The 14,083-nt window shown below is 50.8% G+C and overlaps 4 protein-coding genes across 4 annotated transcripts; 3 read left to right on the forward strand and 1 right to left on the reverse strand.

The window, feature by feature from the left end:
- Window positions 1-542: 542 nt before the first annotated feature.
- On the forward strand, window positions 543-2,897 carry K452DRAFT_166926 (uncharacterized protein). The gene is made up of 2 exons (XM_033535736.1): window positions 543-1,512; window positions 1,564-2,897. Exons 1-2 carry the CDS (start codon window positions 642-644, stop codon window positions 2,772-2,774), a joined length of 2,082 nt encoding a protein of 693 aa, XP_033398835.1. The 5' UTR covers window positions 543-641; the 3' UTR covers window positions 2,775-2,897.
- A 1,029-nt stretch (window positions 2,898-3,926) lies between these two features.
- On the reverse strand, window positions 3,927-6,203 carry K452DRAFT_214271 (uncharacterized protein; the record flags this gene model as incomplete). Its single annotated transcript, XM_033536222.1, has 2 exons — window positions 3,927-3,986; window positions 4,185-6,203. Coding segments are annotated over 2 exons (2,079 nt in total), but the record flags the coding sequence as incomplete, so codon positions are not given.
- A 1,785-nt stretch (window positions 6,204-7,988) lies between these two features.
- On the forward strand, window positions 7,989-10,723 carry K452DRAFT_247513 (uncharacterized protein). The gene is made up of 2 exons (XM_033538064.1): window positions 7,989-8,581; window positions 8,656-10,723. Exons 1-2 carry the CDS (start codon window positions 8,203-8,205, stop codon window positions 10,302-10,304), a joined length of 2,028 nt encoding a protein of 675 aa, XP_033398837.1. The 5' UTR covers window positions 7,989-8,202; the 3' UTR covers window positions 10,305-10,723.
- Window positions 10,724-11,386: 663 nt separating this feature from the next.
- K452DRAFT_317361 (uncharacterized protein) lies at window positions 11,387-13,183 on the forward strand (the record flags this gene model as incomplete). The annotated part of the gene is made up of 1 exon (XM_033544053.1): window positions 11,387-13,183. One exon carries the CDS (start codon window positions 11,387-11,389, stop codon window positions 13,181-13,183), a length of 1,797 nt encoding a protein of 598 aa, XP_033398838.1.
- Between the last annotated feature and the right edge of the window lie 900 nt (window positions 13,184-14,083).

The raw sequence follows: 14,083 nt of genomic DNA on the forward strand, positions 1-14,083 counted from the left end.
TTCATTTGGCTGGTCAAGCCCTTCCTGTGCCGGATTGCCTCTTCGAATACCATCTCCCCCGAACGTATGCAGAGCGGAACACAATGCGGCAAAAGGGCAATAACGGCAATGCGGTAATTTCGCGACATTCACTGCTAATCAGCTAGCGTTCTCGCATAGGTAGCTGTCACCGAAGTTGGGAGAGATCAACCAGCAATGCGGAAGACCCACAAGCCCCCACCCTCCAGCTCCTCTCCACCATCTCTCTCCGCACGACTCACCACCTTCAATGACTTTACAGCATCACGATTAGGTTGCAGAGTCCGCACCTTACATATCCTATTCGTAATTGTGAACATGTCAACATCCACAAGGTGGTGGTACGGCACTGAGTCGAACCAATCCTTTTCAAAACCCCCACCCACTCGCGTAACCCCCGGCATCTTGCGGGTCGCAGCCATGCATCTTGCGTCACTGCGGCTGAGCTGCATGCATTTTTGACGCATGCTATCAGTCAGACTTCTAAAAAAGTAACACCTGCAGCTGGGCCGAGTGGGGATCTTGTTGTCTGATAAAAGGCGAGTGGCTCTACGTACTGACTTTTCTTTCCGATAATTTCATTCTTTTTGATATATCTCGTTTGCATCACCTCTCAACTCATTATGGAGAATTACAGTGCTGCAGATACGTCACGAGCATTCACACCAAGAAGTATCAGCATCTCGGAATATCAAATGCCAATCCCCGATAGCAGCTGTGGCAGTATATCACGACAAGAATGGACCACGGATGGGTACACTCAAATATCCGTGAATACCTCCCCTCGGAGCTCGATAACTCTCCAAGATGCCGAACGGAGAGTTCTTCCCGCCCAAGAAAGCGAGTACGAACGACAATCGACAGAGGATCCATTGCCGGGTGGCAGATTGTCAAACCTCACTATCTCCAGTTGGCTCGGTTCCATTGGAAAAAAGCACCGTCAAAGAAATTCTACACTTTCGGGCTGGTGGTGGGAGACCGCAAGCATTTCACTCAGCGCCGTTTGTGTAGGCCTCATCGTGGTCATACTTGGCATAATAGACGGCAAGGCTTTGGCGGATTGGAAGCTCCTGATTAAGCCAAACTCAGTCATCGCTATTCTTTCTACGGTTGCAAGATCCTCCCTCCTCGTCCCAATCGCCGAATGCATCAGCCAGCTTAAATGGACACATTTTTCTTCCTCCGCTAGGAGCCTCAGTCACCTTCAAATCTTCGACGATGCGAGCAGAGGCCCCTGGGGCTCCCTTACATTCCTTTGGAAGGTAAGGCCTACAGCAGTGATTGCTACTGCAGGCGCGCTTGTCACGATTATCACACTCGCCTTTGAACCAACGGCCCAGCAAATTATTGAATACCCTTCGCGCAATGCACCTCTTGCCAATGCTACATCATCAGTAGCAATTGCCACCGGGGTCTTTCCGAGATGGAGTTATAGGGACTGGAGTGGGATCTATATATCCCCAAATAAGGAGTTAGACGATATTGTGCTAAATGGTTTTCGCCCCAACTCAATAATGTTTACTGACTCACTAACGATGTTGATAGAAAAGGCAGCTTTTCACAAACTCGTGACGACTATGTTCTCAGATAGCGCCGTCTATGAGCAACCACAAATTAACTGCCCAACGTTGGACTGCCGTTGGACGAACCTTACCACCCTCGATATGTGTTCAAGCTGTAGGAACTACACGGTATCAGCTTCAGATTCGCTTGAGTGTAACTACACGTTCAAACGACCTAAACCACAGTCTATGTTTAAATACTATTACCCGGATCCTAATACACCATCTTTCGGCAATTTTACGGCCCTACAAGATTACCTTTCGACACATAAAGTGGGCAATCTTGACCTATTCGCAGACTGTTCATATGGTCAATATCCAGGAGTTGAAATCAAAAATGTTGATTTTATAGACAGTAGGGATCTATACCCCATACGAGCTACACAAGTGGAATATGAACTTGTACCAAAAATGCTTACTATGATTGAAGCGCGAATCCTCAACAGCAGCAGCGTCATGTATGGTAACATAACTGCCGATATCACTTTATGTCAAATCGAATTCTGTCTTAACCGCTACGAAAGCCTCACACTCCAAGACGGACAGCTCTCCGAAAAGCTCTCCTCTACGGAGAAACTCGCCTATGTAGGTAGAAAGGACAGCGCCTACAGCAAGTTGAAAGCGTTGTCCGACGCTTGGAAGCCATCGTCCACTCTATATCCTATTGGTGACGATTGGGGTTCCGTTGCAATCTACCTCGAAAAACTTCTAGACACCTCAGCAACACACGACGACTTTACTTTCTTCGACTCCGGAAAACTAGCGTATCAGTACATTTCCTATAGGGACTTGCGAACGGTCTCGACGAACATAGCACATGCGCTCAGTAGCATGCTCCGCAGTGAACGAAACCTCAACATTACTTTCGTGGAAGGCGATGCCTACACCCAAGAAACCTACATCCACGTCCGCTGGGCCTGGCTGTCCTTCCCCATCTGCATCGTTCTCCTCACGACAATGCTGCTCATCACCACGATCATCCAAAGCATCCAGAACGGAAACGCGCTCTTTAAATCATCTCTCATAGCGCTGCTCTTCCACGGACTCGAAGGCTGGAACAAAGAGGAGCTCGATGCTACGAAAGACACGGAACACCAGGAGACACCGCAGAGTCTGATCAAAAGAGCAAAGAGCATGCGCGCGAGATTCGAGCGTGCAGAGGATGGAGAGCTGAAGTTCTTGAGGGCGGATTAGGTGCAAGGAACACCGGAATTCCAGAATGCTCGGCACTGTTTTACTTCTGGTCACACTACGGCTCATCACTGTCCTTTTGTCTTTGACTGCTCGAGCACACTTCACGAAGGGACATTTCAACTCACACCAGCTGCCTACTCAACTCACGTCGCACAATCGAACACCCTCACATCCCGGCATACTACGATTAATTTCTTGTCATCCTCAAATCTTTTCAATTGGCGCACGCACACTCGATCTTCAGCTCACGACATCACTTCTGATTTACCACTCCTCAAAGTCGAAACTTCTTCCATCCAAAGCAGCACACTCTCGTATCGGCCTGGCCTCCATATCCGACACAAATCCACCACGGCACCGCACAGCAAAGCATCAACCCAGTTTCTGCTCCTCCTCAGGACGTTGCGGGCAGGAAGCACATCCCAGGGCCACCATCTGAGCCACCGCCGAAGCCTTCCAACACCCAAACAGAACGGGAAGGCGGAGCGAAGCGAGCAGCTTGGCAGGCCTGAAACTTCGGCGCATGGCGGGCAAGGCGCAGTGGAGAAGCTGAGAAAAGAGAAATAACGGGCGGAGTGAAAGGGTTTGGTGTGGGAAGGAGTGGCGTGTGAAAGCGGATAGTGGCTGGTTGCTTTGTGCAGGATTCTGGGTTGCTTTGTTTCGGGACGTGGATGCAGTGAAGTGCTGTGGCCGTGATAGGTTGGGGCGTGTAATGTAGTGTCATCTGAGATTGTTCGCGCTTTGCAGTGAATGGTTGGGAGGCCGCGACGAGAAGTGTTGCCATGACCATAAGGCTCTCTCATCTATGGACGCTGGTATTCTTCACAACATCACAGCTTGCTTCCCGTCCCCCATTCCAGCAAGCCGCACTGAAAATCACCCTCCAGCACCCATTTGACCTGCCCACTCATCAACCCATCAACTCACCACCATCCCATCACCCTGATCTATATCCCGCACCGTCACCACCGCAATACCATACACCTTCCACAACACCCTCGCCATAATCGCCCCCCTAGGCCTCCTCGTCAAAAACCCCACCTCCTGCACCGCCCTCTCCAGCAACTCACGCGCCGTCCTCTCGCGCTGTTCGCGCGCAAAACCATCACCAGCAGTTCGAGCAGTTCCAGGACGACGCTCCCTCAGCCACGGGCCCGCGAACTCCTTGTTCCCCGCCGCCGCAGCAAAGATGAATCCGACCAAGTCCGGCAGCTGAACCTCGTTGTCGACGACCCTGCCATGAGTGGTGCCGCGCACGTCGGTCAGAGGCAGCGACTCCCTCCAGTTGTGCTTCCAGTCGTCGGTGCGTTGGTGAGGCAGCAGGTCCGGGTCCTGGGGTCGCGTTGTGCGGGCAGTGTTGATGTGCTGCAGCGTTGTAGAGTTGACGTGGTGCAGCTTGAAGTCGCCGACCGTTCTCTGGTCGGTCAGGTAGTCCTGGCCGTAGAGGTCGCGCAGCTGCGGGGCGCAGGCGGAGTTGATGCGCTGGAGGAGAGTCCAGCTGACGCGGTGCAGCGCGAAGTAGTCGAAACAGAGGGCGGGCATTTCGTTTTGGAGGGCAGTGCGGAGGTGTTCGAGCAGGGCGTACCTTAGCGGCTTGGATTGCTTGTAGACGGTTTGGTCGTAGATCAACTGCTTCACGGCGGCGGGCTGGGCGAAGAAGAACTGCATGTCGAAGAAGGACGAGGTCGTGGCTTCGTCGATGTTCCATTTGCTGCGCATGATGATCAGCGCGCAGTGGTCTTTCAACAGCGTAGAAGTTCCGAGGCCGCGGCAGTAGCGATGCTCGAACAACCAGCTCATGGGTGTTTGCTCATGCAACATGCGCAGCGGCATCTTCGGTGACTGTCTGTCTGTATTGCTTGTGTCCCGTAAGGCTGCCGGCGTTGCCGAGTAGCCCATGTGGAGGTAGAATTGCTTCAAGTATTCATCACGGCTCTTTGGTGTGCCGCCCAGCATCTCGTCCCGATTCTGCAACCTGAACAGTATTTCCATGTCGTTCCAAACCCTCGTCAAAACACTTTCTTGGCGCGCTGCGTTGTAGATATGTGCGGCCGACATGATGGATCCCCAGGCATTAGCAAAAACCACACCGCATACTTGGAACATGGCCTGGATACTGAACGTCATAAGACCACAAAACGCAGGGTGGCCCTTCAACCACACGAACGCGCTGCCAGGCGCCCGGCCCGACTTCCAGGCCATCTTCTGAAGCTTGTCTGACTTTACCCAGTGGTTGATGCGAGAGCGGATACCTTCAAGCAGCAGGTCAGAACGTGGCGGCCAGCTTTCATTCTTCAAGGATAAGGACTTGTGAAACTCGAAATTTTCTTGGAGCGAAGAGTCAATCTGCCGGGCGATACGCTGTAGGTCCCAAAATCCTTTCGATGCGTCCTGTTTGAGAATGTGGTGTGTGTCAAAAAAAACCTGCGTCGCGAACAACACCATGAGGGTCATCCTTTTGTTTTTGAAGAGCATACGCAATGCTAGAGTGAGTTCGTCCTGGGCGGAGAGAGTGTCTGTGGTCTTGCAAATAAGAGCAAATTCGGCGAAAATCTCCATCATAAGTATCTCGTCTTGTTGGTACTTCTCTCGGGAACTCAATTTGCTCCGATCCCTCGATGGGTCGTATGGTTTGTATCCGACAATGAAACCGGGCTTGAATACAGGAAGCTGCTTTGCGTCGAGCTGGAGGTTGACCATTAAGCAGAAGTTTTTTAACTGTACAAAGGTCGGGTAGAAGAATTTATCAGACACATCGTACATGTTGAAGTTCATGGCATCCATCGGCTGCTCTTGGAAATCTGGGGACTGCTTGCAGCTTGCGCACCAATCACAATAGAGAATCTGAAGCATTTGCTCGAACCCCCCGTGTTTGTCAAAAAGGTCCTTGGCGTCATTTTCGAGGGCCCGAGCTGTTTTAAGCGCTGTGTCGGTTGTAATAGATGCCGTAATCAAACTGCAATTACCCTCCTTGTACAGAGTCCACGTGTTGGCTATGACATCCCGGAGCTCCCGGTATTCCTTGAGCAGCAGGCACAGGGCCAGGAAAGCCTCTTCAATCCCACTTTGTAATTCGGCGCAATATTTTGGTTCGTTTTCACTCGGTGGTGTAGGCGCTGCTGGGACCTGAAAGGACGATGTGGATGGCTCCTCGACATGCAGACCAGCGAAAGAGGTCGAAAGCTCCTCGACGGATTTGCGAAGGCTAAGGATTTCCTTGAGACCTTCAAGAGTTTTGATGAAAGACAGGTAGCGGCTTACAGCTTCAGCATTGTAAGGGAGGTCCCGAGAGATAGCAGACACCCGGTGAGAAATACGCTTGCGAACGGAGATCATGCGGGTGAGCGCATCCATAATGCGACGGGGTACCACCGGGTTGTCAGCGTTGCAAATGTACTCGGCCAATTCGGTGAAGTCCTTGAGTGCTATGGTGCAATCGCGTTTCGGGTCTCCAGAGCTAGCGATGGCAAGCTTGGGATGTCCACAGGCCTTGGCTGTGATTGCCAGCCAGGAAGCTAGTTCATCGGTGTCATGTTTGTGTTGCCGAATGAGACCGTTATTGAAAAAGAACGACATGACGGTTCGCAACTGCGCAAGCGAGTGTAGGTTGACGGTTGATGGTTCGTCGGAGGGCGAGATTAGGCACTGAAGACTGCGACGCGGGTTCGAGCCGATGTTTCCCCAATGGACTTGAGTTAATTGTGCGGCAGGGTTGGCGTTGTTGTTCCCGACTAAATATTAGTTAATCCCACTCGTGCTGCGACATCGTGGCCCGGGGTTTTTTGAATGCCAATGGTCTCCGCAAGCGAGGTTCACACTTCACATTCATTCACAGGCCTTACTTTTCGGCGAGCTTGAACTACTCGCGTCATCACGACTCTCAGTCTTTACCTATCTCTTTGTGTCTATCTCTGTGTATTCAAACTTGAACCTCAGCTGCGACGGCATCTCGCATCTCCCAACACCAAAGCGTATGTATGCGCGAGCATTTGAACAGTATCTCGCTCCCTCATCCCCCACCTGCCACCCATTGCGCTTGTGTGCTTGCGTATCTCTGTGTGTGTCTGTTCGTCGTGCGCGCGTGTCGCATACTCTGGCGACGGTCCTCGGCGTCACGGCCGGCATTCCGTCGACCGATGGCGCGACAAGCGACTTGATTCGCGAGCGATTGATAGAGCAGCGAGAGATGCGTGAGCTGTCGGGCTTGGTCTGGATCGAGAATGCGTGTGATGTGTGGACCCGCAGTGGCAGCTCGAGAGGCGTGGGAGGAAAGAGCTCGCTCGAGCGAGGAAACAGTCGGCGCGCAGGATCGGAGCAGAAGGGCGGCGTGAGCTGGGCCAAATCTAGCAACTGAAGACAATGTCAGTACAAAGCAGGAGCGAAGGCGTGCAAGGCTGCAGCGTGGCGTGCTGGACCGGTCGTGCAGAGATTGTTTGTCTGGTGTTGTCAAGTTGTTGCCGAGCAAATTACCCCGCACTACCCCGCACTTAGCGCACTGCCACACGCAAGTCTCACAGAACTTCGCACCGCCACACCCAACTCACTTCCACCAATAACTAACGCAACTGCACCATAGTTATCACTCAATAACTTGCCCGCCCGACCGACCCACCGGAGTATCACTCAAGCGACCTCACGAGCGAAAGGACCACGACATGCACAAGCATGCAACCGATTGACGGCGTGCGGTTCCCTAAGCGGCTCCGGTGCCTATGCCCTCGACGACGGCTCCCCGCCACCGAGGAGGCTGCCTAGCCCGGCCGTGCACAGATGCGTATGCAGGAGATAATTGAGGCGTAAGATGGTAGAGGCTCGTGACGTGATTGAAGCAATGGTAGGTGGGCTACATCAAAAGCTTAGTGGTCGACGAATATTGGTGGACATGATGAGCGAGCACGCCACCAGCGGCCCGAGCAACCAAGTTCTCTGGTAAAATCCACCCACAAGGAGCCGCTGATCCCCACGGACGATGCCACATAGGCCGACTCGCCGTACGGCCTGTAGCCTGGAAGTCGTAGTGGACAGGGTTACCCTAGTATGATGATCTCCTGATGCAGTGCCATAAGCAGGAATGTGCATCAGCACTGTGCGTCCTCACTCCTTTCCGATGCGCTTATATCCTGAATTACTATCAAATCGTCCTACATTCTCATATGCATCCGACCTTATCCGTAGACGGGTATTTACACGACTGGAAACAATGATAACTTGGCATGTTTATCTCTACAAACAAGTTGCCAAATGGTGGCTCGTTCTTGTTGCTTATTTGACAAGCCTTGCGGGGTAGTAAGTCATACTTAAAGCATCACATTTCTTATCATCAGCCTGCTACCTTACGTACTTCAATAAACCTCTCTCTACCCCCACCTCGTCTTTCTACTTTCCTTTCCGCCACGTCTCCTCAAGCATTTCCTGCTACCAACACAAAATGGAGACACTTTGCGACCACTGCAAAGACGTGAACGTCGAGAAACTTCGAAACATCTCACACGAGCACCATCGCGACCTATCAGAGCTAAAGCTATGTGCAGAATCAACGTCCTGTGGCATGTGCAAGCTTTTCTGGACATGCCTCCAACGCTCTTGCAACAGATCCGAGATTCAGAAATACCTTGATGGCCGTCCTGAAGACCCCGAAGGTTCCCGAGACACTACAATTTTTCTCCAGGGCTTCTTCTCAGATTTGCATTCTACCACAAACTCAAGGGCTATGCGACAGGGAAAAGAGAGCCATGTTGTAGTATCTTCTGGTGAACCAACAGAAGGATCTCGCGTTTATGGTGATGTTTCTGTTTTCGCGAAACCTGGTATGTCTTTAAAAATATTTAGAATCAAAATTCGACTTGGCGCTGGTAGTTCCAGTCGACTGATTTATTTGTAGATCACTCCGTAGCAGCCCGATACCTACGTGGACGATATATCACCAAGAGGCAGAATCCAGAGCTACGCGTGCCCTTGCTTCAGAGTTGGCTGGACACCTGTAGGAGGAGTCATCCCGGCTGCGGTGGTACCAATCCGATGGTTATGCCCACCCGTCTAATAGATCTAGGCGAAAACCCTTCAGGCAATCAAAAGCCAAGATTGTTCCTTGCGGATGGCAAACCTGGCCGCTACGTTGCACTGTCCTACTCTTGGGGGAATGGCGCCCGTCATAAAGTGATGCTCACAAATGATACTTTGAAGGCATACCAAAAAGATATTCCTGAAAATGACGACATGAGTCTTACACACCGAGAGGCTCTCCAAATCGCTCGCGAGTTCAAATACCAATACATCTGGATTGATGCATTGTGCATTATCCAAAATAATAAAGAAGATTGGGCCGAAGAGTCGAGGAAAGTCGCACAGGTGTACTCCAACGCTGAGCTCACCATTGTTACTGGAATAAGCGACCACAGCCAAAAGGGGTTCCTAAATCTTGTTTCGGAGCCTGATATTCCTTCTGTTCCAATGCCCTACAGCCACCCCATGGTTGAAACCGAAGAAACACCCTACTGTCACGTTGGATTATCAAGACTTCCTGATATTGGACCGGTAAACGATCGCGCTTGGTGCTTTCAAGAGTCTGTTCTAAGCAGACGCATGATGATATTTGGGAAGGAGCAGCTGAGCTTCAAATGCCGAGAACACAGCCAATTCGAAAACGGAGCGTATTACCATTATAAATGGGGAGAAGGAGGTCGTTATGACCTTTTTACTAATGTTTCGGCCACAGAAAGGTTTGGCCTAAGCGACATTCTCGACCGATGGTATGAGCTTGCTGGCCAGTACTCACTTCGGGATGTATATGATCCCTTGGACAACTTTGCAACGGTCTCTGGTATTGCGCAAAGATTCCACGGAGCGTTGAACTGCAGATACCTTGCCGGTTTGTGGGAAAGAGACATGGTGCGAGGGTTACTCTGGAGAAGTGCCCGGCTTCTTGGTTTTCAGGACCCTAACAGATCTCTGCGGAGGCCTATCGGAGTCAAAGGTTCAGACAAAGGGAATCCAATTACCAGAGCGCCTTCATGGTCTTGGCTTGCGCTCATCGGCTCAACCAGCCAAGCCCCAAAAAAGGTCAACAACAACACACGCGAGGAAAATCGATCACTTCGATGCAGGCCTGCAAACAGAGACAACGGAGTCTGGAGTCTTGACGAGTGGGGTCCTAAGTTTATTGAGAAACCTACCCAAATTTGCCGACTAGAAATCTACGGGTACATCAGACAGGTCTGTCGCTCGAAGAAAACGGTGGCAGCTCTTCCAAAAAAGCCTAAATGGCAATACTCTCGCGCAAGGCTAAACCAGCATGCAATACTTTTAAACGACGCCGAACAAGGAAGCGACGCCTCTGCACATGTTGCCACTGGACTTTTCGATCTGGAAACTGAGAACGCACTCTCACTATGGTGTCTCTGCATATCTGAGGAAGAAGGTCTGTTGGTGGAGAAATGCTCAGATTCACACTACCGGCGTCTCGGTGTTTTCATGGTAGAAGATGAAAATTGGTTTTTGCAAGGAGAAAGGACTACGGTTACGCTCATTTAGAATTGCGACTTCTCAGTCTAGTTCTGCTCGTAAGCGGCAATGGTCATTTTCAGCATTCACAGCACGCGACTGGATCCGATAATGAGTGCGACTATTCTTTCAACAAAAGTAATAACCATGACATCGCCGAACTTATCGATAACAGCCACAACAGTGGCAGCGTTGAAAGCGGTAGTCATAGAGACTACGACGATTCTGGCGATGAGGAGGTTGAAGAAGACCATGAGCCCAATGATGCTACTAGCGATGAAGAGGACGAAGACTACAAAGTTCTATACTATCTCGACGAAGAGAGGTCTGGCAACCATGACGTGGTCAAGGGGAGCCAATGAAAGTCAAAGCGACTAAGGCTGTACTAATAATGTTGTCCAATGTTTCACGACCTGCGGCATATTATCTGGTCGTATATATATTTGCGGGGGTCAGATACAAAGCTGACTGATCACATTCAACTCGTCTTTGCATTTCTCCTTCTGCAGGTGCACGTTGTCTGCCTACACTATCTACACGTATTCGCATAATATCTATTACACGCTAAGATATTCAAACCTAGGCATTTATCATACCTTTACTCAATATATGAAGTAAAGTTAATTAAGTTATTAAACTACCGCGCGCGTCGGCAGTGCTGACAAAGGTACACGAGCCACAAAAAGCAAGCAACAAGCCGCATAGAGTGCTGCAGTCACGTGCCAGCGCCAGCTAACTTGACACAGTACTATTTCCTTTTGTTAACAAAAGGAGAAGGTAACAATAAATAGTGAGTTTCGTTACGTTTTTTCTGTTACAACCTTTTCAGGAAAGGCGGGTGCTTTAAAAGTATCGGGCGTTTGCTACCTAATATCACATGTTTCGGAAGACCGGTTACAAAGCTTTATCAGCCTTAAGCGTGAGCAATCCTTTATAAGTACGAATCTCACTAACGAAATCCAGCCTCGGTGACTTCTCTTCTTATGACCACCTTTAGGACCCAAAACCAAGGATATAACCCACTGAGTTACATAAAACAAGGCATTCCAAAACAAACTTCACCACTCTACTCTTTATTCTTACACATATAAACGCACCGAAATCGCACGTCGATGGCTGATCCTCTATCCGTCCTTGGTGGACTGGCGGCGGGAATGCAGCTTGTTTTAACTGCTGCGAAAGCAGTTCTTGCTACTATCAAGCTCATGAAAGACATGAAGGGAATACCGCAACGAATTTCATCACTCCTCAACGACGTAGCCGACTCGATATCTCGCCTGGGTGATAGTTGCAACGCCGGATCCAAGCTTTTACAGAAGCTGGAAACTTCCCAAGTGAACCGTCTGTCGCGATGCGCAAGCGCGCTTTATCCGGCTTTGAAAGACATCCACAGCATGTTGACGCCCCTTATTAGTAGCAATCAAAGCAAAGGCAAATCTGTCCGTCGCTTGTGGAAGACACTCCTGTCGCTGAAAGTGGAGAGGGAGTTATCAGAGAAGCTTGGAAAGCTGAACAGGCTCAACTTGGAGGTAGTTCGAGAGCTTGGGTTTATTGGACTGGAGTTCCATTTGGGCACAAATGCGCTTGTTATGTCAAGCACTGCGACTTCCACTGAGAGATTTTCCAACATCGAAGCCAAGATGGATTCACTAAGAGATGAATTCGAGAAATTCACTTCATCGATCCACCAGGCACATGCTGTTACGTTGGAACCCCCGGATAAACTCAACAGCGATTCTATAGAGTGGTCTCCGTCGCCAAACAATGAATTAGTCGAGAGCAGACAATGCTCAGACACCATTTCGAGCCCAATACCATATTTCGAAGAAGGTAGAAAAACTCTAAAAGAACGCGAAGAGCAAATACGGCGTTACCTTTCCAAAACCCCTTCCTCAAACAACATATCAACAAGCCAGCATTTCAACGCAAACCTCGAGTTTGTTCTCTTCAACATCCGGACCTTTTACACCGAGGGAAACTTTGACCCTCCGCCAGCCATACAAAGGGCGGCTTTTTGGAAAGATACCGAAAGTGCAATCTATTTCATGAAAGTTACCAAGGGAGCGGTACGCGGGTCAAGCCAAAGTCAGACTCGAGGGTTACGGCTTCTCAAGAATTCTACAGCCGACGCAAGCAGTGACTTGAACCAAGGCACTGCTATTTTACTGATTGAATTACTGAGCACGTTATCTCCCATCAACACCACCACCTGCCCTTATGTCCGAGAGAGCATGCTCCAGTACCTTAGTGAGCTGGCACGAAAGCAGCTTCCCCGCGATCACCCCATTGCTCTCGTCATCAACAAGCTCAAAGACGACAATGGCGACAAAGACCTTACACTACGCGCCTTCACTTTCATCGTTGAACGACTGCGAGCCACACTTGGCCCGATCCACGAACTGACACGCTTTGCGACCAAGAGTTTGTGCGCTCTTCTCCGCCGCAGCGGCGACTACGTCGAAGCACTGCGCGTAACGAACGACGGTCTTCGTGCAATCCGTGCGCTTCTGGGCCCAGGCTCATTGCAAGAACGCTTGCTATCCCGTCAGGTCGAACACGTCTACATGGACCAGTGCGACTGGCCCGCAGCGCTGGGCGTGTGCTTCGACATTGTGGGACAGAAGCACCTTGGTGCTCCAAACCCGGATCCGCGGTACCATGATACTTGCGCTGTGCACACCATGGAAGATATTGCAAAGATTTGTGAGTCCGTTGGAAATTTGGAACAGGCTGTTGCGTGGTTAAAGCAGGCAAGAATCAGCGGTGGTATGGCTTGGGGACGCACTGAGGAGCTGGCGCATATTCAGGATAAGCTCAATGAACTATTGAAGCAGATGGGAAGGGAGGATGAACTACAACTTTGGAGTACGTCATTTGGTCCTGAGATTGATAGTCAACAAGTAGAGTAGATATACAATGATACTTGGTAAGCGATGTTGACCGAAGAAACTGGTGAAACCAGATGTACGTACCCCGCACTACCCCGCATTTAGCGCGCACCGCCGCTCCTGGCACCGCCACACCAAACCACAGAAATTGTCGGTGCACGCAGCTCTGCAACAACACCACCACATCCATCTGCCTCCTGGCCAGCCGACTTGATGACCATATAACCGGCTGACCGATCGATCAACCAAGCTACACCACGCACCCGTGCACACACTCCAAGCACGCGCAGCGATCTAGGGCCAGGATACCGCCGCATCGACGAGCTTGGCTTGAGGAGGCTCAGCACGTCGCGAAGAGAGGGAAGAGGGCTTAGGGTACACGAGCTCGCCAGGTCGTAGCAGGAGCATGGATAACAGTGGCTGGAGTTGATGAAGTGGATGGAAGATACGGATACACGGACAGACGGATGAGAGTGAGCAACACAGCCAGGAAGGACGAGCCCATTTCCGCAGGCTCGGACAATGGCAGCACAAGAGTCATTAGGATACACTAGCAGGTAGGCAGGCAGGCAAGCAAGCAAACTAGGACGCGTGCAACTCTGCAGCAGCTCGGGATCCCACGAACTTGAGCGAAGACGCGGCGGTATAGCCCAATGGCGCGCGGAGAAGGTCTGCAGAAGGCGCAGCAACAGAGTAGGTCGTCCGGGTTTGTTAATCCAAGTTATGGCATGCAAAACACAAAGAGCAGGAGAAGGTAAAAATGGCCCAGTGGGACAGGACAAAGAGAAGCCAAAACACCACAGGACGAACGCGCTACCATGCCTACATTGTAGCAACGCGAAGCATTGAACCGCCTGTCGTATATATAACGCCCGTCACCGGGAACCGAGATGCGCCGTCTAGCGAGACAGAAGATGATAC

Source organism: Aplosporella prunicola, assembly GCF_010093885.1.
Source record: "Aplosporella prunicola CBS 121167 unplaced genomic scaffold K452scaffold_9, whole genome shotgun sequence".
NCBI classification, from domain to species: domain Eukaryota; kingdom Fungi; phylum Ascomycota; class Dothideomycetes; order Botryosphaeriales; family Aplosporellaceae; genus Aplosporella; species Aplosporella prunicola.